Consider the following 21,957-nt stretch of genomic DNA (forward strand, 5'->3'; position numbering starts at 1 on the left):
TTGATAACCCAGCTAACTATATACACTGAGTGTACAAAACATTAGGAACACCTGCTCTTTCCATGACAGACTGACCAGGTAAATCCAGGTGAGAGCTACTGTATGATCCCTTATTGGATGTCACCTTCAATCAGTGTAGATGAAGGGGAGGAGACTGGTTAAAGAAGGATTTTTAAGCTTTGAGACAATTGATACATGAATTGTGTATGTGTGCCATTCAGACGGCGAATGAGCAAGACAAAATATTTACGTGCCTTTGAACGGGTTATGGTAGTAGGTGCCAGGCGCACCGGTTTGAGTGTGTGAAGAACTGCAATGCTGCCGGGTTTGTCTCACTCAACAGTTTCCCGTGTGTATCAAGGATGGTCCAGCTCCCAAAGGACCTACCAGCCAACTTGACACAACTGTAGGAAGCATTGGAGTCAACATGGGCCAGAATACCTGTGTAACGCTTTCGAAACCCGACGAATTGAGGCTGTTCTGAGGGCAAAATGGGGCGCAACGCAATATTAGGAAGGTGTTGCTAATGGTTTGTACGCTCAGTGTATGTAGTACAGAAGATAAGTTATTCAAGTCGAAGTTGGATATTAGTAGTGCTGTAGCAAAGGATTTATTATCCAACCATTTGTGAATTTATTAATAAGTTTAAAACCTACAAATATAGTATCTTAATTCCAATCTAAAAATGCATGTAAGTGAATGAGCTTTCCAACATTCTGATGCTTTCTTTACCCTTAGTGGTCGTTGCTACGGTTAACAATAGGCCTAATGTCATTGATGACACAAACCTGTCCTCCTCCAAAGCTGGCCATAAAAGTGGACGACATATTCAGCTGGAAACAGTACAACTTGATCAATATTTTGCATGGTTCTTACTTTTTTTAAGACAATGTTCCTCACCTATCTCTGAAGTTTTTCAGCTGATATGTTACCTTGCAATACCTTGCAATACCAGGATACAATCCAAAAAACATTAGCCTACATGTCCTAAGCCAAAAAAGGATTGATTGATCTCATTCAGTGTGCATTGGGCAAGCTACCTTTGGTGCAAAACAACATGGTTAAACCATTTTAAATTTAAAAAATGCAGGCAGCTCTTAATGAAATAACAAGGGGGAATAAGAACAGAATATACAAATCAGCAAAAAGTCAACTCGACCTTAACGTCCATGTGCCAGGTTTTGAAGGTTGAGAAAAGAGAAGTTGAAGAGGTGCCTGAAGCCTGTGTGCAAGAGCTGAATGTTGTGCAAAAGCTGGGATTGTCCTATTGTCCTGGATGGAAGATAAGGTGGTAAGGATTAAAAAGATGGGTCTCACACTTCATGCACATCACAAGATGGGTTCCCAATTTGATATATCCCTTATCCCCTTGTGTAGATCCACAATTACTTGATAGAAGTAAGAAATATGGTAATGAGCCATATTGCCTTCTAAGGAATTTACCAAATTGCTTACGACCCTTTCAGATCTAAGTTAGGGTCGACCTAAATTATTAGGCATTCTCACTGGCATGTCCGACTGACAGGTATAATATGCCCATATAAGCAATAAAGCACTGGGTCCATCTCATCTTCGGAGGAATGTCAGAGTGAATGACTCACCAGTTGAGGGGTTCTAGGGCTCCTCCTGTTGGCAGCCTGTCTCCTTCAGCTCCTCCTCCACCTCGCAGTCTAGGTTGGCGGTGTGGAACTCGGCCACGTACAGGTTCTTGTCGATGCTGCCAGGGATGGGCTTGATGTCGGTGACCAGCTGGTCCTCGATGGACTTCAGGTTGAAGCGGTCCTCAGAGGTGATCAGGTTGATGGCCAGGCCCAGGTGACCAAACCTCCCTGAGAGAGACAATATCACAGAGGGATGGAATGGACATGTTGCCAGGATGCAAAACAGAGCATTCAGATATTAAAAGTTGATAAAAAGCATTGACATAATACCACAAGAAGAACATAAACAACACAAGAAAGTTCTATACCTGATCTTCCAATGCGATGCAGGTATGTCTCGGCGTTCTTGGGGAAGTCGAAGTTGATGACGACATTGACGGCTTGGATGTCAATACCTCTGGTGAACAGATCTGTTTCAAACAGTAAAATCAACTGTACTACATACCCAAGTAAAATCTGATAGTACCAGACAAAATATACAGAAACAATTCATATGGACACGCAGTGCTTTACATAAAGACGTGTCATTGGTAGCACTGGTGCTCCCAACTTATAAAAGTTTAAGAGCACAACATAACATTTAGGAGCACCAGAGCATCCATTGAACCCCCCCCATTGAATGAACTGCTGCCATTTAATAATGGAACACTAGTGACTTTAGTAATGTTTACATCCTGCTTTACTCATTTCAAATGTATATACTGTATTCTATTTTAGTCAATGCCACTCAGACATTGGTCGTCCTAATATACATGTTTTTCTTCATTCCATTCTTTTACTTTTAGATTTGTGTATACTGTTGTGAATTGGTAGATACTACTGCACTGTTTGGAGCTAGGAACACAAGCAATTAGTTAGATACTACTGTACTGTTGGAGCTAGGAACACAAGCATTTAGTTAGATACTACTGCACTGTTGGAGCTAGGAACACATGCATTTAGTTAGATACTACTGTACTGTTGGAGCTAGGAACACAAGCATTTAGTTAGATACTACTGTACTGTTGGAGCTAGGAACACAAGCATTTAGTTAGATACTACTGTACTGATGGAGCTAGGAACACAAGCATTTAGTTAGATACTACTGTACTGATGGAGCTAGGAACACAAGCATTTAGTTAGATACTACTGTACTGATGGAGCTAGGAACACAAGCATTTAGTTAGATACTACTGTACTGATGGAGCTAGGAACACAAGCATTTAGTTAGATACTAATGTACTGTTGGAGCTAGGAACACAAGCATTTTGCTACACCCACAATAACATCTGCTAAATACAGTGCCTTGCGAAAGTATTCGGCCCCCTTGAACTTTACGACCTTTTGCCACATTTCAGGCTTCAAACATAAAGATATAAAACTGTATTTTTTTGTGAAGAATCAACAACAAGTGGGACACAATCATGAAGTGGAATGACATTTATTGGATATTTCAAACTTTTTTAACAAATCAAAAACTGAAAAATTGGGCGTGCAAAATTATTCAGCCCCCTTAAGTTAATACTTTGTAGCGCCACCTTTTGCTGCGATTACAGCTGTAAGTCGCTTGGGGTATGTCTCTATCAGTTTTGCACATCGAGAGACTGAAATTTTTCCCATTCCTCCTTGCAAAACAGCTCGAGCTCAGTGAGGTTGGATGGAGAGCATTTGTGAACAGCAGTTTTCAGTTCTTTCCACAGATTCTCGATTGGATTCAGGTCTGGACTTTGACTTGGCCATTCTAACACCTGGATATGTTTATTTTTGAACCATTCCATTGTAGATTTTGCTTTATGTTTTGGATCATTGTCTTGTTGGAAGACAAATCTCCATCCCAGTCTCAGGTCTTTTGCAGACTCCATCAGGTTTTCTTCCAGAATGGTCCTGTATTTGGCTCCATCCATCTTCCCATCAATTTTAACCATCTTCCCTGTCCCTGCTGAAGAAAAGCAGGCCCAAACCATGATGCTGCCACCACCATGTTTGACAGTGGGGATGGTGTGTTCAGGGTGATGAGCTGTGGTGCTTTTACGCCAAACATAACGTGTTGCATTGTTGCCAAAAAGTTCAATTTTGGTTTCATCTGACCAGAGCACCTTCTTCCACATGTTTGGTGTGTCTCCCAGGTGGCTTGTGGCAAACTTTAAACGACACTTTTTATGGATATCTTTAAGAAATGGCTTTCTTCTTGCCACTCTTCCATAAAGGCCAGATTTGTGCAATATACGACTGATTGTTGTCCTATGGACAGAGTCTCCCACCTCAGTTGTAGATCTCTGCAGTTCATCCAGAGTGATCATGGGCCTCTTGGCTGCATCTCTGATCAGTCTTCTCCTTGTATGAGCTGAAAGTTTAGGGGACGGCCAGGTCTTGGTAGATTTGCAGTGGTCTGATACTCCTTCCATTTCAATATTATCGCTTGCACAGTGCTCCTTGGGATGTTTAAAGCTTGGGAAATCTTTTTGTATCCAAATCCGGCTTTAAACTTCTTCACAACAGTATCTCGGACCTGTCTGGTGTGTTCCTTGTTCTTCATGATGCTCTCTGCGCTTTTAACAGACCTCTGAGACTATCACAGTGCAGGTGCATTTATACGGAGACTTGATTACACACAGGTGGATTGTATTTATCATCATTAGTCATTTAGGTCAACATTGGATCATTCAGAGATCCTCACTGAACTTCTGGAGAGAGTTTGCTGCACTGAAAGTAAAGGGGCTGAATAATTTTGCATGCCCAATTTTTCAGTTTTTGATTTGTTAAAAATGTTTGAAATATCCAATAAATGTCGTTCCACTTCATGATTGTGTCCCACTTGTTGTTGATTCTTCACAAAAAAATACAGTTTTATATCTTTATGTTTGAAGCCTGAAATGTGGCAAACGGTCGCAAAGTTCAAGGGGGCCGAATACTTTCGCAAGGCACTGTATGTGTATGTGACCAATAAAATGTGATTTGATTTGTGACCCAAAAATATGGTATATATTTAAATGTCGACTTTTACTAATTTTAGCTTTTCATACTTTTCATATTGAAATCAAGAAGAAGAAAAATAAGGAGAAATAAACATGTTTACCGTGCAAAGTCACACGCATCCCTATCAATGAAGACTAGGTTTGGCCAAATTTTATTGCAGATTTTCTAAAATTGAAGCTGGTTCTGTAGGTATTCTAAGGATGATTATCAGGTTGCATAACCATGATTAGTGCATTCCCCTCACAATTTTGGCCTTCAAATTTGTTTTCTAAACTAAATAAAGAGAATAGGTTGCTGCTGCTGTCTGGGAGGCAGGCTGCCCCTGACTGGGGAGAGAAACAGGGTTGCTTGAGCCTACTGCCTGAGGTTCAGAGAAACAGCCATGTCTAATTCTGTAGCCTACTAGAAACCAGATATTTTAATATTTATAATACTCAAAATTGAGCCGAATATGACTGTTACCAATTATCACTCGTTTTGAGAAATAGCGCTCACACACGAGATGCACATCTTGTCACTTAGCAATAGAAACTTTCTCCAATTGAAAAATAATCCTTTTCAATATAATTATTATTTGTGGTTGAAAGAATTTACCATGTTAAATTGACCGCACAATTGTATTTGTTCCAAGTTAACAAACCCGCAAATATGAGGGCTAAGAAAAGAGGAGATATTGCACATTTCAAGTCTTACGCAACTTTTTTTCCTTCAAAAACCACGGCCTCCGAGGACCGGACCAAAAGCATAATTGGAGTTGAGGGGGGTTCAATCATAAAATAAGATATCACTGTGTGGTGTAGGTTTAAAGCCATAGAAAGCCAGTAGCTGCCTGCGCTTTACGTTTATAAATAATTTCCAATCAATCAAACTCATCAAGGTATAATATTGAAGGGGCACATAACCCGCAAGTTATGTGCCTGGGTACGACCATGAAACTAATGAATATGTGATTGCTTTTTCTCTAGGGCACTCAGAAACAACGGTAGAGCGAAGTCTAATCTTTACAAAAATTATTTGGTGGACTTTTCTTTCTAGGCGCATTGGTGCTCCCAAATTAATATTCCAGGTCGCACATATAATATTTAGAAGCACATTCGAACCAAAATGGTTACACTTTAGAACCCTGTGGACACGTACCGGTGCAGACAAGATTTCTGCAGAGTCCATTTCTGAAGTCGTGGAACACACGATTTCTGTACTCCTGTGAGGATTAAAATAACACTGCATGAGAGCACTGAACACACAACCTCAGAAAAGCATCTCTTCTCATGGCTCCCATACATTGACTAGCACAAACTCATATATTTTTTTATTTTTAAAACATTTATTTCACCTTTATTTAACCAGGTAGGCTAGTTGAGAACAAGTTCTCATTTACAACTGTGACCTGGCCAAGATAAAGCATAGCAGTATGAACAGACAGCAACACAGAGTTACACATGGAGTAAACAATAAACAAGTCAATAAAACAGTAAAAAAAAAAAGGAGTCTATATACATTGTGTGCAAAAGGCATGAGGAGGTAGGCGAATAATTAAAATTTTAGCAGATTAACACTGGAGTGATAAATGATCAGATGGTCATGTGCAGGTAGAGATACTGGTGTGCAAAAGAGCAGAAAAGTAAATAAATAAAAACAGTATGGGGATGAGATAGGTAAATTGGGTGGGCTATTTACCGATGGACTATGTACAGCTGCAGCAATCGGTTAACTGCTCAGATAGCAGATGTTTAAAGTTGGTGAGGGAGATAAAAGTCTCCAACTTCAACGATTTTTGCAATTCGTTCCAGTCACAGGCAGCAGAGAACTGGAAGGAAAGGCGGCCAAATGGGGTGTTGGCTTTAGGGATGATCAGTGAGATACACCTGCTGGAGCGCGTGCTACGGGTGGGTGTTGCCATCTTGACCAGTGAACTGAGATAAGGCGGAGCTTTACCTAGCATGGACTTGTAGATGACCTGGAGCCAGTGGGTCTGGCGACGAATATGTAGCGAGGGCCAGCCGACTAGAGCATACAGGTCGCAGTGGTGGGTGGTATAAGGTGCTTTAGTAACAAAGCGGATGGCACTGTGATAAACTGCATCCAGTTTGCTGAGTAGAGTATTGGAAGCCATTTTGTAGATGACATCGCCGAAGTCGAGGATCGGTAGGTTAGTCAGTTTTACTAGGGTAAGTTTGGCGGCAAGGAGGCTTTGTGAAGGAGGAGTGAAGGAGGCTTTGTTGCGAAATAGAAAGCTGATTCTAGATTTGATTTTGGATTGGAGATGTTTGATATGAGCCTGGAAGGAGAGTTTACAGTCTAGCCATACACCTAGGTACTTATAGATGTCCACATATTCTAGGTCGGAACCATCCAGGGTGGTGATGCTAGTCGGGCGTGCGGGTGCAGGCAGCGAATGGTTGAAAAGCATGCATTTGGTTTTACTTGCGTTTAAGAGCAGTTGGAGGCCACGGAAGGAGTGTTGTATGGCGTTGAAGCTCGTTTGGAGGTTAGATAGCACATTGTCCAAGGAAGGGCCAGAAGTATACAGAATGGTGTCGTCTGCGTAGAGGTGGATCAGGGAATCGCCCGCAGCAAGAGCATCATCATTGATATATACAGAGAAAAGAGTCGGCCCGAGAATTGAACCCTGCCAGAGGACCGGACAACATGCCCTCCGATTTGACACACTGAACTCTGTCTGCAAAGTAGTTGGTGAACCAGGCAAGGCAGTCATTAGAAAAACCGAGACTACTGAGTCTGCCGATAAGAATATGGTGATTGACAGAGTCGAAAGCCTTGGCCAGGTCGATGAAGACGGCTGCACAGTACTGTCTTTTATCGATGGCGGTTATGATATCGTTTAGTACCTTGAGCGTGGCTGAGGTGCACCTGTGACCGGCTCGGAAACCAGATTGCACAGCGGAGAAGGTACGGTGGGATTTGAGATGGTCAGTGATCTGTTTGTTGACTTGCCTTTGAAGACCTTAGATAGGCAGGGAAGGATGGATATAGGTCTGTAACAGTTTGGGTTCAGGGTGTCTCCCCCTTTGAAGAGGGGGATGACCGCGACAGCTTTCCAGTTCTTGGGGATCTCAGACGATATGAAAGAGAGGTTGAACAGGCTGGTAATAGGGGTTGCGACAATGGCGGCGGATAGTTTCAGAAATTGAGGGTCCAGATTGTCAAGCCCAGCTGATTTGTACGGGTCCAGGTTTTGCAGCTCTTTCAGAATATCTGCTATCCTGATTTGGGTAAAGGAGAAGCTGGGGAGGCTTGGGCGAGTAGCTGCGGGGGGTGTGGAGCTGTTGGCCGAGGTTGGAGTGGCCAGGAGGAAGGCATGGCCAGCCGTTGAGAAATGCTTGTTGAAGTTTTCGATTTTCATGGATTTATCGGTCTCAGTGCAGTGGGCAGCTGGGAGGAGGTGCTCTTGTTCTCCATGGACTTTACAGTGTCCCAGAACATTTTGGAGTTAGAGCTACAGGATGCAAATTTCTGCTTGAAAAAGCTGGCCTTTGCTTTCCTGACTGACTGCGTGTATTGGTTCCTGACTTCCCTGAACAGTTGCATATCGCGGGGACTATTCGATGCTATTGCAGTCCGCCACAGAATGTTTTTGTGCTGGTCGAGGGCAGTCAGGTCTGGAGTGAACCAGGGGCTATATCTGTTCTTAGTTCTGCATTTTTTGAACGGAACATGCTTATCTAAGATGGTGAGGATGTTACTTTTGAAGAATGACCAGGCATCCTCAACTGATGGGATCAGGTCAATGTCCTTCCAGGATACCCGGGCCAGTTCGATTAGAAAGGCCTGCTCGCAGAAGTGTTTTAGGGAGCGTTTGACAGTGATTAGGTGTGGTCGTTTGACTGCGGACCCGTAGCGGATGCAGGCAATGAGGCAGTGATCGCTGAGATCCTGGTTGAAGACAGCGGAGGTGTATTTGGAGGTCCAGTTGGTCAGGATAACGTCTATGAGGGTGCCCTTGTTTACAGATTTAGGGTTGTACCTGGTGGATTCCTTGATGATTTGTGTGAGATTGAGGGCATCTAGCTTAGATTGTAGGACTGCTGGGGTGTTAAGCATATCCCAGTTTAGGTCACCTAACAGAACAAACTCTGAAGCTAGATGGGGGTGATCAATTCACAAATGGTGTCCAGGGCACAGCTGGGAGATGAGGGGGGTCGGTAGCAGGCGGCAACAGTGAGAGACTTATTTCTGGAGAGATTAATTTTTAAAATTAGAAGTTCGAACTGTTTGGGTATGGACCTGGAAAGTATGACATTACTTTGCAGGCTATCTCTGCAGTAGACTGCAACTCCTCCCCCTTTGGCAGTTCTATCTTGACGGAAAATGTTATAGTTGGGTATGGAAATCTCAGAATTTTTGGCGGCCTTCCTAAGCCAGGATTCAGACACAGCAAGGACATCAGGGTTGGCAGAGTGTGCTAAAGCAGTGAGTAAAACAAAATTAGGGAGGAGGCTTCTGATGTTGACATGCATGAAACCAAGGCTTTTTCGATCACAGAAGTCAACAAATGAGGGTGCCTGGGGATATGCAGGGCCTGGGTTTACCTCCACATCACCCGCGGAACAGAGGAGGAGTAGGATGAGGGTGCGGCTAAAGGCTATCAAAACTGGTCGCCTAGAGCGTTGGGGACAAAGAATAAAAGGAGCAGATTTCTGGGCGTAGTAGAATATATTCAGGGCATAATGCGCAGACAGGGGTATGGTGGGGTGCGGGTACAGCGGAGGTAAGCACAGGCACTGGGTGATGATAAGAGAGGTTGTGTCTCTGGACATGCTGGTTGTAATGGGTGAGGTCACCGCATGTGTGGGAGGTGGGACAAAGGAGGTATCAGAGGTATGATATAATAGTTTTTCCAGGAACAGAATCAGAACCACGAACTAAAGTAATCTATACTGTTCCGGAACAGAATTGTTATTTTAAAACCAAGGGAACTGGTTAACAAAGTTATTTTAAGTTGCGGTCATTTTTTCCCAGTCCAACAAAAAGCAAAGCACTTACAGTGCCTTGCGAAAGTATTCGGCCCCCTTGAACTTTGCGACCTTTCGCCACATTTCAGGCTTCAAACATAAAGATATAAAACTGTATTTTTTTGTGAAGAATCAACAACAAGCGGGACACAATCATGAAGTGGAACGACATTTATTGGATATTTCAAACATTTTTAACAAATCAAAAACTGAAAAATTATTCAGCCCCTTTACTTTCAGTGCAGCAAACTCTCTCCAGAAGTTCAGTGAGGATCTCTGAATGATCCAATGTTGACCTAAATGACTAATGATGATAAATACAATCCACCTGTGTGTAATCAAGTCTCCGTATAAATGCACCTGCACTGTGATCCGTTAAAAGTCTGTTAAAAGCGCAGAGAGCATCATGAAGAACAAGGAACACACCAGGCAGGTCCGAGATACTGTTGTGAAGAAGTTTAAAGCCGGATTTGGATACAAAAAGATTTCCCAAGCTTTAAACATCCCAAGGAGCACTGTGCAAGCGATAATATTGAAATGGAAGGAGTATCAGACCACTGCAAATCTACCAAGACCTGGCCGTCCCTCTAAACTTTCAGCTCATACAAGGAGAAGACTGATCAGAGATGCAGCCAAGAGGCCCATGATCACTCTGGATGAACTGCAGAGATCTACAGCTGAGGTGGGAGACTCTGTCCATAGGACAACAATCAGTCGTATATTGCACAAATCTGGCCTTTATGGAAGAGTGGCAAGAAGAAAGCCATTTCTTAAAGATATCCATAAAAAGTGTCATTTAAAGTTTGCCACAAGCCACCTGGGAGACACACCAAACATGTGGAAGAAGGTGCTCTGGTCAGATGAAACCAAAATTGAACCTTTTGGCAACAATGCAAAACGTTATGTTTGGCGTAAAAGCACCACAGCTCATCACCCTGAACACACCATCCCCACTGTCAAACATGGTGGTGGCAGCATCATGGTTTGGGCCTGCTTTTCTTCAGCAGGGACAGGGAAGATGGTTAAAATTGATGGGAAGATGGATGGAGCCAAATACAGGACCATTCTGGATGAAAACCTGATGGAGTCTGCAAAAGACCTGAGACTGGGACGGAGAATTGTCTTCCAACAAGACAATGATCCAAAACATAAAGCAAAATCTACAATGGAATGGTTCAAAAATAAACATATCCAGGTGTTAGAATGGCCAAGTCAAAGTCCAGACCTGAATCCAATCGAGAATCTGTGGAAAGAACTAAAAACTGCTGTTCACAAATGCTCTCCATCCAACCTCACTGAGCTCAAGCTGTTTTGCAAGGAGGAATGGGAAAAAAATTTAGTTTCTCGATGTGCAAAACTGATAGAGACATACCCCAAGCGACTTACAGCTGTAATCGCAGCAAAAGGTGGCGCTACAAAGTATTAACTTAAGGGGGCTGAATAATTTTGCACGCCCAATTTTTCCGTTTTTGATTTGTTAAAAAAGTTTGAAATATCCAATAAATGTCGTTCCACTTCATGATTGTGTCCCACTTGTTGATTCTTCACAAAAAAATACAGTTTTATATCTTTATGTTTGAAGCCTGAAATGTGGCAAAAGGTCGCAAAGTTCAAGGGGGCCGAATACTTTCGCAAGGCACTGTATGCAAAGCCCTCACTTTGTCACTCAGAAACTTATTCCAGTGTCTGCCTGACAGAAAATCTTTGCCAGTGTGTAGGCAATCCTCTGTAGGTGCAATTATGTGGGCCTAATTATGATAATTGTCATAACAACAAGATGCACAGTGCTTCAAGCTAAGCCTTCTCCTGTATCGCCTCTCACTCTCTCTCCACCCGCCAAATGTCAGTCGCATCTCGCGCCTTACTCTAGTCTGTCCAATGCATGTAAATAGCTTGCCCGCTCAATAGCAAGCTGCTCTATCCGCACTGATTGGTGAAGTAATTAATGTCGAGCAACAATGCCTTCAGAAAGTATTCACATCCCTTGACTTTTTCCAAATGTTGTTGTGTTACAGCCTGAATTTAAAATGTATTAAATTGTGATTTTTTTTTTCATCGCTGGCCTACACACAATACCCCATAATATCAAAGTGGATTTTTTTTACATTTACAAATTCATTAAAAATGAAAAGCTGAAATGTCTTGAGTCAATAAGTATTCAACCCCAGTATGGAGAAGTTAAAAATCCCTTTGTTGTAACAGGGACAGACTTTGCCAAAACTTCAAACATCAAACAATGAACATTGGGACAATATATTTCAATATCCAAATGTTGGGAATTATGACAAATGTAATATAGAAATGAATGTCTATTTTGTGATGTCATTAAAATGGCAGAAAGACTGTATAACATGCTAACTGTAACTCTGAAAGTGTACACGCCCTAGTGATCAGGTTTGCATCTAAAATAAATGATTAAGTATAAGAATACTTTTGAAAAGATAGAAATGTGATTTTACCCTTTTCATATAAACCTGGGCCAAGTCGGTAACCACGCCCATGTGAGTACAGGCATTGTTTCAACATGACGGAACCGGCTTTCCGACCAGAGTGCTTAAAAGGACTCGCTGAAAAATTAACATTTTAGACCAAAATGGTCTAAATGGTTTAAAACTATAAGCCCAGAAAATGGTAAGACCCTCTGAAACTTTCAATGAGTGAAGGTGAAGGAAGACTAGACTACACATTCACAGCCTGCAGCTGTATATGTAAAATAGCCTAGGAAACTCGACCAAAGACGGGAGGCAAAGAACAGCTTCTCTCACCATCATGAGGTATCTATTCTAACAAACATAGGGAAATACAGATCCCTCTCAACACTGTGTGGGACCTCTGATGTAACCATTCTAACAAACACTCCAGAACAAAAGAAGCCTACAACTAAGAAGGACATTGTGACCTCTGGGGGACAACCAGAGACTTAAATCGAAACACTTCCCATAGACGGATCGAATTCAACAGAGAGATGACAAAGACATCCACGCGTAAATATATACATCGCAATTATTTTAGAATGAGCGGTCGTTCATGTGCAAAGTATTCATATTCCCATGAGCATAGCTTCCACATATCTTTGTCTCTCCTGCTCTTTATCTTTCCCCACCCCCTTTCCATTGTGTAACAATCTGTCATATTGTGTTAGTCCACTAGGGACTTTTCATATACATTAGGTTAGTAATCGATAACCTATGTGTGTTTATGTATTTCTGTGTGATTATTTAGTTAGTATTTATTTATTTTATTTTTAAAATTTTATTAGGATCCCCATTAGCTGTTGCAAAAGCGGCAGCTACTCTTCCTGGGGTCCACGCAAAACATCAAACATAATACAGAATGACATAATACAGAACATCAATAGACAAGAACAGCTCAAGGACAGAACTACATACATGTTTTAAAAGGCACACGTAGCCTTCATATCAATGCATACGCACAAACTATCTAGGCGTTGTGCCGCATGTTGCTTTATCTGTTTTTTGAAACCAGGTTTGCTGTTTATTTTAGCAATTTGAGATGGAAGGAAGATCCTGACAAAATATCCCGTTTACTACGGGAACGTTATTTTTTCAAAAATGAAAATACTGCCCCCTAGCCACAAAAGGTTAATGACTCCAACCTAAGTGTATGTAAACTTCCGACTTCAACTGTATATTAGCCCTCAAGATTACAATTAAGAGCATCTTTGCAACCATTGAATCTATATGTTTTGACAATAACAGCTTACAATCTAAGGTAACGCCAAGTAATTTAGTCTCCTCAACATGTTCAACAGCCACACCATTCATTACCAGATAAAGCTGAGGTCTAGCACTTAAGGAATGATTTGTACCAAATACAATGCTCTTAGTTCTAGAGATGTTCAGGACCAGTTTATTACTGGCCACCCATTCCAAAATAGACTGCACATCTTTGTTAAGGGTTTCAGTGACTTCATTAGCTGTGGTTGCTGATGTGTATATAGTTGAATCATCAGAATACACGGACACACACGCTTTGCTTAATGCCAGTGGCAGGTCATTGATAAAAATAGAAACGAGTAGAGGGCCTAGAAAGCTGCCCTGTGGTACACCACACTTTACATGTTTGACATGAGAAAAGCTTCCATTAAATAAATAATTAAGCCAATTTGTATGTCACTGATTCATCACTTAGGCTAAGGTTCTTGTGGATTAAGATATTTGCGAAGTTCAGAATGAGACTGATATGAGGAAATGATTGATTGATAACTGGTATATCGATATATTCTTGAGTTAATTTGGAAACTGTAACTCATTAAATAAACTTTTCCCATGATGCCCCAAATTACTAATGAATTAGTTGCATGATTAATTTAATTGAGTAATAATTAAACGTAGGAGGTAATTAAGTACCAAAAAAAAGTTTAAAAAAAAGATAAAACCTACTATTCATAAATTAATTGATCAGTAGTCACAAGAAAAAAAATGTTTTGTTTAAATGTGTGTGTGCATGTGTGTGTGAGAGATAGGCTATACAGAGGATATTACTGAGCAGTTCGTTTCATCAGGCTGACCCCCAGTCTGTCCGTAGAGCTCCGAGGCAGGACTGTGTCGAGGCACAGATCTTGGGAAGAATACCAAAATATTTATTCGGGCATTGAAGGTCCCCAAGAACACAGTGACCTCCATCATTCTTAAATGGAAGAAGTTTGGAACCACTAATACCCTTCCTAGAACTGGCTACCCGGCCAAACTGAGCAATCGGGGGAGAAGGCCCTTGCTCAGTGAGGTGACCAAGAACCCCATGGCCAATCTGATAGCGCTACAGAGTACTTCTGTGGAGATGGGAACCTTCCAGAAGGACAACCATGTTTGAAGCACTCCACCAATCAGGCCAGACAGAAGCATCACGTCTGGAAGAAACCTGGCACCATCCCTACGGTGAAGCATGGTGGTGGCAGCACCATGCTGTGGGGATGTTTTTCAGCGGCAGGGACTGGTAGACCAGTCAGGTTCGAGGGGAAGATGAACGGAGCAAAGTACAGAGAGATCCTTGATGAAAACCTGCTCCAGAGCGAGCGCTCAGGACCTCAGACTAGGGCGAAGGTTCACCTTCCAACAGAATAATGACCCTAAGCACACAGCCAAGTCAACGCAAGTCTCTAAATGCCCTTGAGTGGGCCAGCCAGAGCCGGACTTGAACCCGATCTAACATCTGTGGAGAAACCTGAAAATAGCTGTGCACCGACGCTCCCCATCCAACCTGACAGAGTTTGAGGGGATCTGCAGAGAAGAATGGGAGGAACTCCCCAAATACAGGTGTGCCAAACTTGTAGCATCATACCCAAGAAGAGGCTGTAATCGCTGCCAAAGGTGCTTCAACAAAATACTGAGTAAACGGTATGAATACTTATGTAAATGCTATATTTCATTTTTATTTATTTTTTGCAAACATTTCTAAAACCTGTTTTTGATTTGTCATTATGAGGTATTGTGTGTGGATTGATGGGGGAAAAAATATTTAATCCATTTTAGAATAAGCCAGTAACATAACAAAATGTGCAAAAGGTCAAGGGGTCTGAATACTTTACGGATACACAGTAGATTGGGGATAACAAAAGTCCAATTATCGAACGCTGTGGCATGTCACAGAATATCTTGGCCCTGGTAGATGCACAGCAATTTGCATAAACAAATGGTTCTCTATCATAAACATAATTATATAACCAATTATATGTATAATCATGAAAACCATAGTATTGCAATCTAGAAAGTAATATTTCATGATCAACCTTGTCAAACGCTTTGGATACATCTAAAAAGATGCCAAGAGAGTATTCATTGTTGTTTAGGGCAGTAAATATTTTCTCCCCAAGTTGCAAAAGAGCCATATCTTTGGAGTAGTTTTTACCAAAACCATTTAGTAGCTCATATAGAATACAGTGTTGGTTTAAATGTTTCAATATCCTCATAGACACATTTTACAAGGATTCTGTAAAAAACATGCTAGTACAGATATTGGGCAATCATTTGTAAAATATCAAATATTGTCACGGCCGTTGAATGAAGAGGACCAAGGTGCAGCGTTATACATATTCTTTTTATTAGAAAAGACGCCGAACAAATCAATAAACACTACAAAACAAACCGTGAAGCTAAAGGCTATGTGCCCTATACAAAGTCAGCCTCCCACAAAGACAGGTGGAAAAAGGGCTACCTAAGTATGGTTCTCAGAGACAACATAGAAACACAAATAATAGAACACAGAATACACACCCAAAATCACACCCTGACCAAACCAAATGGAGACATAAAAAGGATCTCGAAGGTCAGGGCGTGACAAATATTTAGAAACAATACGAGTTTGCGAAGCTCAGTAATTGAGGAAGACACTGACTTCACCAAAAAGGCCCCAATCTCATCATGCTGCTGCTGATCTTAAAGCGCTCACAATTAATTTAGTTTAAAATTCTACATCTACTGCTACTAATCAATACCATCTGTTCATTTCCAGCGGCCAAAGAGAAGTGGAAAATTGGAAAGTGGTCAGAAATGTCAGTATAAAGTATACCTGTATTAGCAACATTTACTAAATAATTAGTAAAAATATGATCAATAACGGTGGCAGACGACCTGGTCAGTCTGCGGTCTTATAGATGAGGGGATACAGATGAACTGGTCAGTCTGTGGTCTTATAGATGAGGGGATACAGATGAACTGGTCAGTCTGTGATCTTATAGATGAGGGGATACAGATGAACTGGTCAGTCTGTGGTCTTATAGATGAGGGGATACAGATGAACTGGTCAGTCTGGGGTCTTATAGATGAGGGGATACAGATGAACTGGTCAGTCTGTGGTCTTATAGATGAGGGGATACAGATGAACTGGTCAGTCTGTGGTCTTATAGATGAGGGGATACAGATGAACTGGTCAGTCTGGGGTCTTATAGATGAAGGGATACAGATGAACTGGTCAGTCTGTGGTCTTATAGATGAGGGGACACAGATAGATGGGAGTATAAAGTATTCAACAAGTCAGGTGTCAGTGAGTGGTCTTATAGATCCAGTATAAAGTATTCAACAAGTCAGGTGTCAGTGAGTGGTCTTATAGATCCAGTATAAAGTATTCAACAAGTCAGGTGTCAGTGAGTGGTCTTATAGATCCAGTATAAAGTATTCAACAAGTCAGGTGTCAGTGAGTGGTTCTCTTCAATAAGTTTATGTTGTAATCATCCAATAGAAAACAAATTGTATCTTCATTATTAATCAAATCCAAGGTTGATGCAAGGACAAATTAAACTCCCAATATTGGAATCGGTTAGATGGATGCAATACCACTTTACCACTCAAAAATGATGTGGGTGGTGTAAGAATATTCTGAAGATAAATTATATTTTACTGAAAATAATTCTAATTGGTCAACCACAGGCTAGGGCTGGGGGTTGTAAATTACACGCTGTCGGTTTGTTCTGTGGAGAGAATCCCTGAGGACAGGGAAGAAATGACCATCTACCACCTACTTCCAAGCATGATTTGTCCTCTTTGAATAAACCTATTTTCCTCCCCCTGATTTGCTTTGGGGGTCTGTGATATTGAGGAATAACTTCAACTGCTAACAGTGAGAATAAATATGTGTGTGTGGGTGGGTGTGTGCGTGAATACTTTCTGATGGCACAGTAAATTTAATTTTTTTAAAAATACAAATATTTCAGAGGTATAAAAAAAGAACATAAAGGAACGATAAAAAACGTTATTTATTTTTTTGTACGAAACCGTTCAGAACTTTATTTTTCTGGTCGGAACAGTGGAACGGAAAAAGAAAATCGGGTTCCAACCCGATAATAATGTTTAACCTCTTTTCAGAAAGATGCAGATCTTTCTCTTTTTGACCAATAAGCGTGAATCTAAATGGCTCACCTGCATCATCTTGGCGTGGATGTAGAAGCAGGAGTAGCCCAGCTGGGTGATCTTCTTGGCCAGCAGCTCAACTCTTTGGGTGGAGTTACAGAAGATAATGGACTGATTGATCTGCAGCTGTGAAAAACAAACCACAAGAGAAAGGAAATGTTAAAACTAACAAACAATAACAAACACTTTATACAACGTTTTTCATGAGAATCTCAAATCAACAATATCGAGTTCTGGCAGGTCTTAGGCGATGGTTTAACATGAATGTAACCATTTCTGAAGTGGGATTGAAAGATCAGAGTGGCTGCGGATCCAAACACCCCCCCCCCCGGACTAAAGAAGCTTATGCGCATGTGCGGAACACGTTCTACACATGTTTATTCTCCACGCAGTCTCTGCTCTACTAGTCTGACTACCAGTCACTTTAGCTAACATTCCACTCGTCACAAGTCTAATAAATACATTTAATATAGCCTAAACCAACACAATAAATCCATTATTAAAGAAACATGATATGAAGAAAATGTATCCTATTTCAGAAGAATAGAATAGCAGATTCTGAGTTGTCCTTACGTTAGGGCCAGACCTGTGCCATTAGAACCTGACCACCTGTGCAATATGGCTGTGGGCTACACTAGTTCATTTAGCAGACAGGTTAGAATTACGTAGCATTATTGTATAGTATGAAGAATAGGCCTACAATTGAACATAGTTGAATAAATAGAAAGGATATTTTCCCCAAATGATTTGCGAGGGACCTCACACATGCGGTTATTCTGTGTTGAGCGGTTAACAAAGAAACATGTCCCCCTATATGCTTCATTTAGAGTTATTTATGTAATTTTAGTTGTGATACAAACGTTGGGCCATATGTTTGAATTTTAACACATTCTAAGGATGCATGATGCAACAACTAATGATGATTTGAAAAAGTTACAAAAACCATCCTTAGCTTACACTCGAAGAACTAATGCAGTTTACGTGCAGTTTACGCAAGCATGTCCATAAGGCTAGGGGAAGCTAAGCTTTACCTAATGTAAACTGAATTAAAATCGCCAAAATTATATAGCCTAATTAGCAGGGATGCACGGTATCGGTGAACATATCGGAATCGGCCAACATCATTATCAGCCCAATGTCTAGTTTAATGCCGATTTGCAAAACCGATGTCAAAGCTGCATACCTATAAAACGTAGGTACATGACGTAATGACGGCACGTAAAATTCTGTGCAACACGTGCAACACAGTATTCCTAACTTAGCCCACAATGTCTGCTGTCTGGATCGAACAGTCAACAAGGCGAGCAGTCATTTGATGGAGTAAGAAAATTTCAGAGAGACAACTGAAAGGCAAAATCCATTAAAGCCAAGATAATGGAATTCATTTCCCTTGACAATCAACCATCTCTGTCGTGGGTGATGTTGGCTTTCGCCGACTGGTCGACCAGTACACACTACTAAGAGCGCTATTTTTCAGATGTTACCCTACCGGAGTTACACAGTAATAGCGTCACTACTATTAGCATCACGACATGCATACTATGGAACTCCGTTTGGGTCTTTGCATGTCAAAAAAGATACAGTAGCACTGTCAAAGCTGTACAAAAAAGTCTGCAAACAAGCAAACATCGGCCACAAACAAAGTGTTTTCAATACCGCGTTGGTAATAAAGCATCATTTGTTCGACCGCAACTTCCGGGGTAGCTAGCTTTAGCTTGGTACCTAGCTAGCACCAATACAACCAGCCTCAAACAATGACCAGTAGAAACTGCAGTCATTTTCATTATTCTTAGCAATGATTTAGGAATCCTTGTAAATATTAGCTAGGTTGCCACTTGTTGTTTGCCTATTGAAATTGAACTTCAGTTCATGAAAATAAATAGCTAGCCAGGTACTTAACACTGTTGTCCAAAGCTAACACAATAAGCGGCTAGCTAGCTTCATCTGGCTAGTGAGTCTCGACCGGATCAGGTTATGTGTTGTGAAGCCACAATAAGGATTAGGCATAATATAGCTTGGTGTCATCATCTAAAATAACCCTAATTTATAAGACAGTTCTTATTTGATTAATGGTGGTCGGACCCATCTATGTGAAGCTAGCCACAATACGGATTAGCCACAACAATGGAATTTGCAGTTTTATTTTAAAGGCTATTGACAGTGAAGCAAATAAATACAAATTGTTATGGCTTTTATTTTGAAGGCTAGCTTCAAAGTCCATAGATGGATCCGACCACCATTAATCAAATAAGAACTGGCTTATAAATTAGGGTTATTTTAGACGATGACACCTAGCTATATAGTTAGCTAGCTAACTAAAGCTACAGAAACAGATTCTCGTTTTGATATGTTTTGGGGGAAAAACATTGTTTGCATCCATGAGCTAGCTAGCTTTTTTTTATGACCAGTACTGTAGGTGCGTGAGACAACTTTACCAGCATCATAGCATACGTATCGATGAATCATTGAAATACGAGTGATAGTGTAATCAATGTGTAATAACTACATAGAAAATGTATGAACCTGTTAAATTATGTGACGTGCAGTCATATTCAGGTCCAGATTGGTTAACAAGCTTAATTGACACAACAAATAGTGTTATTTGACACGTCAAATACTGTCCAATACTTTCTTTTTTGACAAACAAAGAACCAAACTGCCTTCCATAGAAATCCTGGTTGAGAATGAAACGACTGGACAAATGAACAACGTAACAGCACAGCAAGTAAGTGAAAGAAATAGGTTTTGATTATGTTTTACTGGTAATGGGGACATACGTAAATGCCAACAAATTATTGTTTGGGTCAGTGCGATGTGTGTGTAACCTTTATTTAACTAGGCAAGTCAGTTAAGAACTAATTCTTATTCACAATGACGGCCTACCCTGGCCAAACCCGGACAACACTGTGCCAATTGTGCGCCGCCCTATGGGACTCCCAATTGCAGCCGGATGTGATACAGCCTGGATTCAAAACAGGGACGGTAGTGACGCCTCTTGCATTGAGATGCAGGGCCTTAGACCTCTGCGGCCATGTGTGTGTGTTAACTATTTAACTGTCCTAGAATGCTTAAAAGGCCGCTAAAATGATAAATATCGGTATCGTTTTTTTGGGGCAAGGAAAATACTGGATATCGGTATAGGCCAAAAATGTAATATCGGTGCATCACTACTAATTAGCCTACTCGTGTCTATACAGAAATAAAACTTTTCCTGAATTAGATGTGGTGTGCATGCTAGTTTGTGAAGGATCGATTGATAGGATATTATAGCCTGTACACTTGAAAGTTCGATCGGCGTCTATAACTCACTGTTGGGGAGTTATTTTATGCAAATGTTTACAGTTATAATTTATAAAATAAAATAGAATTAGAAGTTAGGATAGCCTGAACATGTGAAAGTTGGTTTGGTGTCTCTACAGTGGTTCTTCAATTAAAGGTTTAGAGCTTATACCCCAACCTTTTGTGGTAGATGGTGGCAGATTATGGTAAATTGTATCATTCTGTCATTGCACCACAAGGCAGAGTTAGAACGCTGATCTATAGGTAATCTAAACTGTGGCACAAATTGACAATCTTTGTCACGTCGTGTATGTAGGTGGCAGGGAAGTCAAGCGCAGTAGAATTAAACTTGGTATAATTTGAGTATTGTAATAACTTAAAACATAAACTACAAAACCAAAGTCAGGGTCTGGGTCAATCAGTAACTCTGCTATGTCTGGTTCTATATCTGTATCCTCCTTCAGTAACTCTGCTATGTCTCGTTCTATATCTCTATCCTCCTTCAGTAACTCTGTTATGCCTGGCTCTATATCTGTATCCTCATCCTCCTTCAGTAACTCTGTTATGTCTGGGTCTATATCTGTATCCTCCTTCAGTAACTCTGTTATGTATGGGTCTATATCTGTATCCTCCTTCAGTAACTCTGTTATGTCTGGGTCTATATCTGTATCCTCCTTCAGTAACTCTGTTATGTCTGGGTCTATATCTGTATCCTCCTTCAGTAACTCTGCTATGTCTGGGTCTATATCTGTATCCTCATCCTCCTTCAGTAACTGTGTTATGTCTGGGTCTATATCTGTATCCTCATCCTCCTTCAGTAACTCTGTCATGTCTGGGTCTATATCTGTATCCTCCTTCAGTAACTCTGTTATGTTTGGGTCTATATCTGTATCCTCCTTCAGTAACTCTGTTATTTCTGGGGCTATATCTGTATCCTCCTCCAGTAACTCTGTTATGTCTGGTTCTATATATTTCTATTCTCTGTCGTGTCTTCACTATCATTAACTGAAGACTGATAGTTTTTATCAAAGATTCTCTGTAATTAGTTATTACGCGATTAGACTGATTAATCATGTAATTATTAGGAAGTCGGGGCACCAAGGAAAAATACTCAGATTTCAAAGTTATAATATCCTAAAATAACTTAATTTTATCTGATCAATTCGTCTTCGAATTAAGGAATGATTTACTTTTCCTCACGTTAGTCTTATTCCAAACGTTGTA

At 40.9% G+C, this 21,957-nt stretch overlaps 1 protein-coding gene across 2 annotated transcripts in view; it reads right to left on the reverse strand.

The window, feature by feature from the left end:
• Window positions 1-259: 259 nt before the first annotated feature.
• The window catches only part of LOC112264919 (probable ATP-dependent RNA helicase ddx6), a 67,583-nt gene continuing 45,885 nt past the window's right edge, over window positions 260-21,957 (reverse strand). The window contains exons 10-14 of one of the 2 annotated variants that reach the window (XM_042295730.1): window positions 17,464-17,580; window positions 5,754-5,817; window positions 1,970-2,071; window positions 1,602-1,829; window positions 260-1,264 (exon numbers count right to left, since the gene is read on the reverse strand). In XM_042295730.1, coding sequence (XP_042151664.1) covers window positions 1,615-1,829; window positions 1,970-2,071; window positions 5,754-5,817; window positions 17,464-17,580 — 498 coding nt within the window. In that variant the 3' untranslated portion in view covers window positions 260-1,264; window positions 1,602-1,614. Of the gene's footprint in view, window positions 1,273-1,601; window positions 1,830-1,969; window positions 2,072-5,753; window positions 5,818-17,463; window positions 17,581-21,957 lie in introns of both variants that reach the window. The other variant, XM_024441839.2, reaches the window with a different exon arrangement.

Source organism: Oncorhynchus tshawytscha, linkage group LG13 (genome assembly GCF_018296145.1).
Source record: "Oncorhynchus tshawytscha isolate Ot180627B linkage group LG13, Otsh_v2.0, whole genome shotgun sequence".
Lineage (NCBI taxonomy): Eukaryota > Metazoa > Chordata > Actinopteri > Salmoniformes > Salmonidae > Oncorhynchus > Oncorhynchus tshawytscha.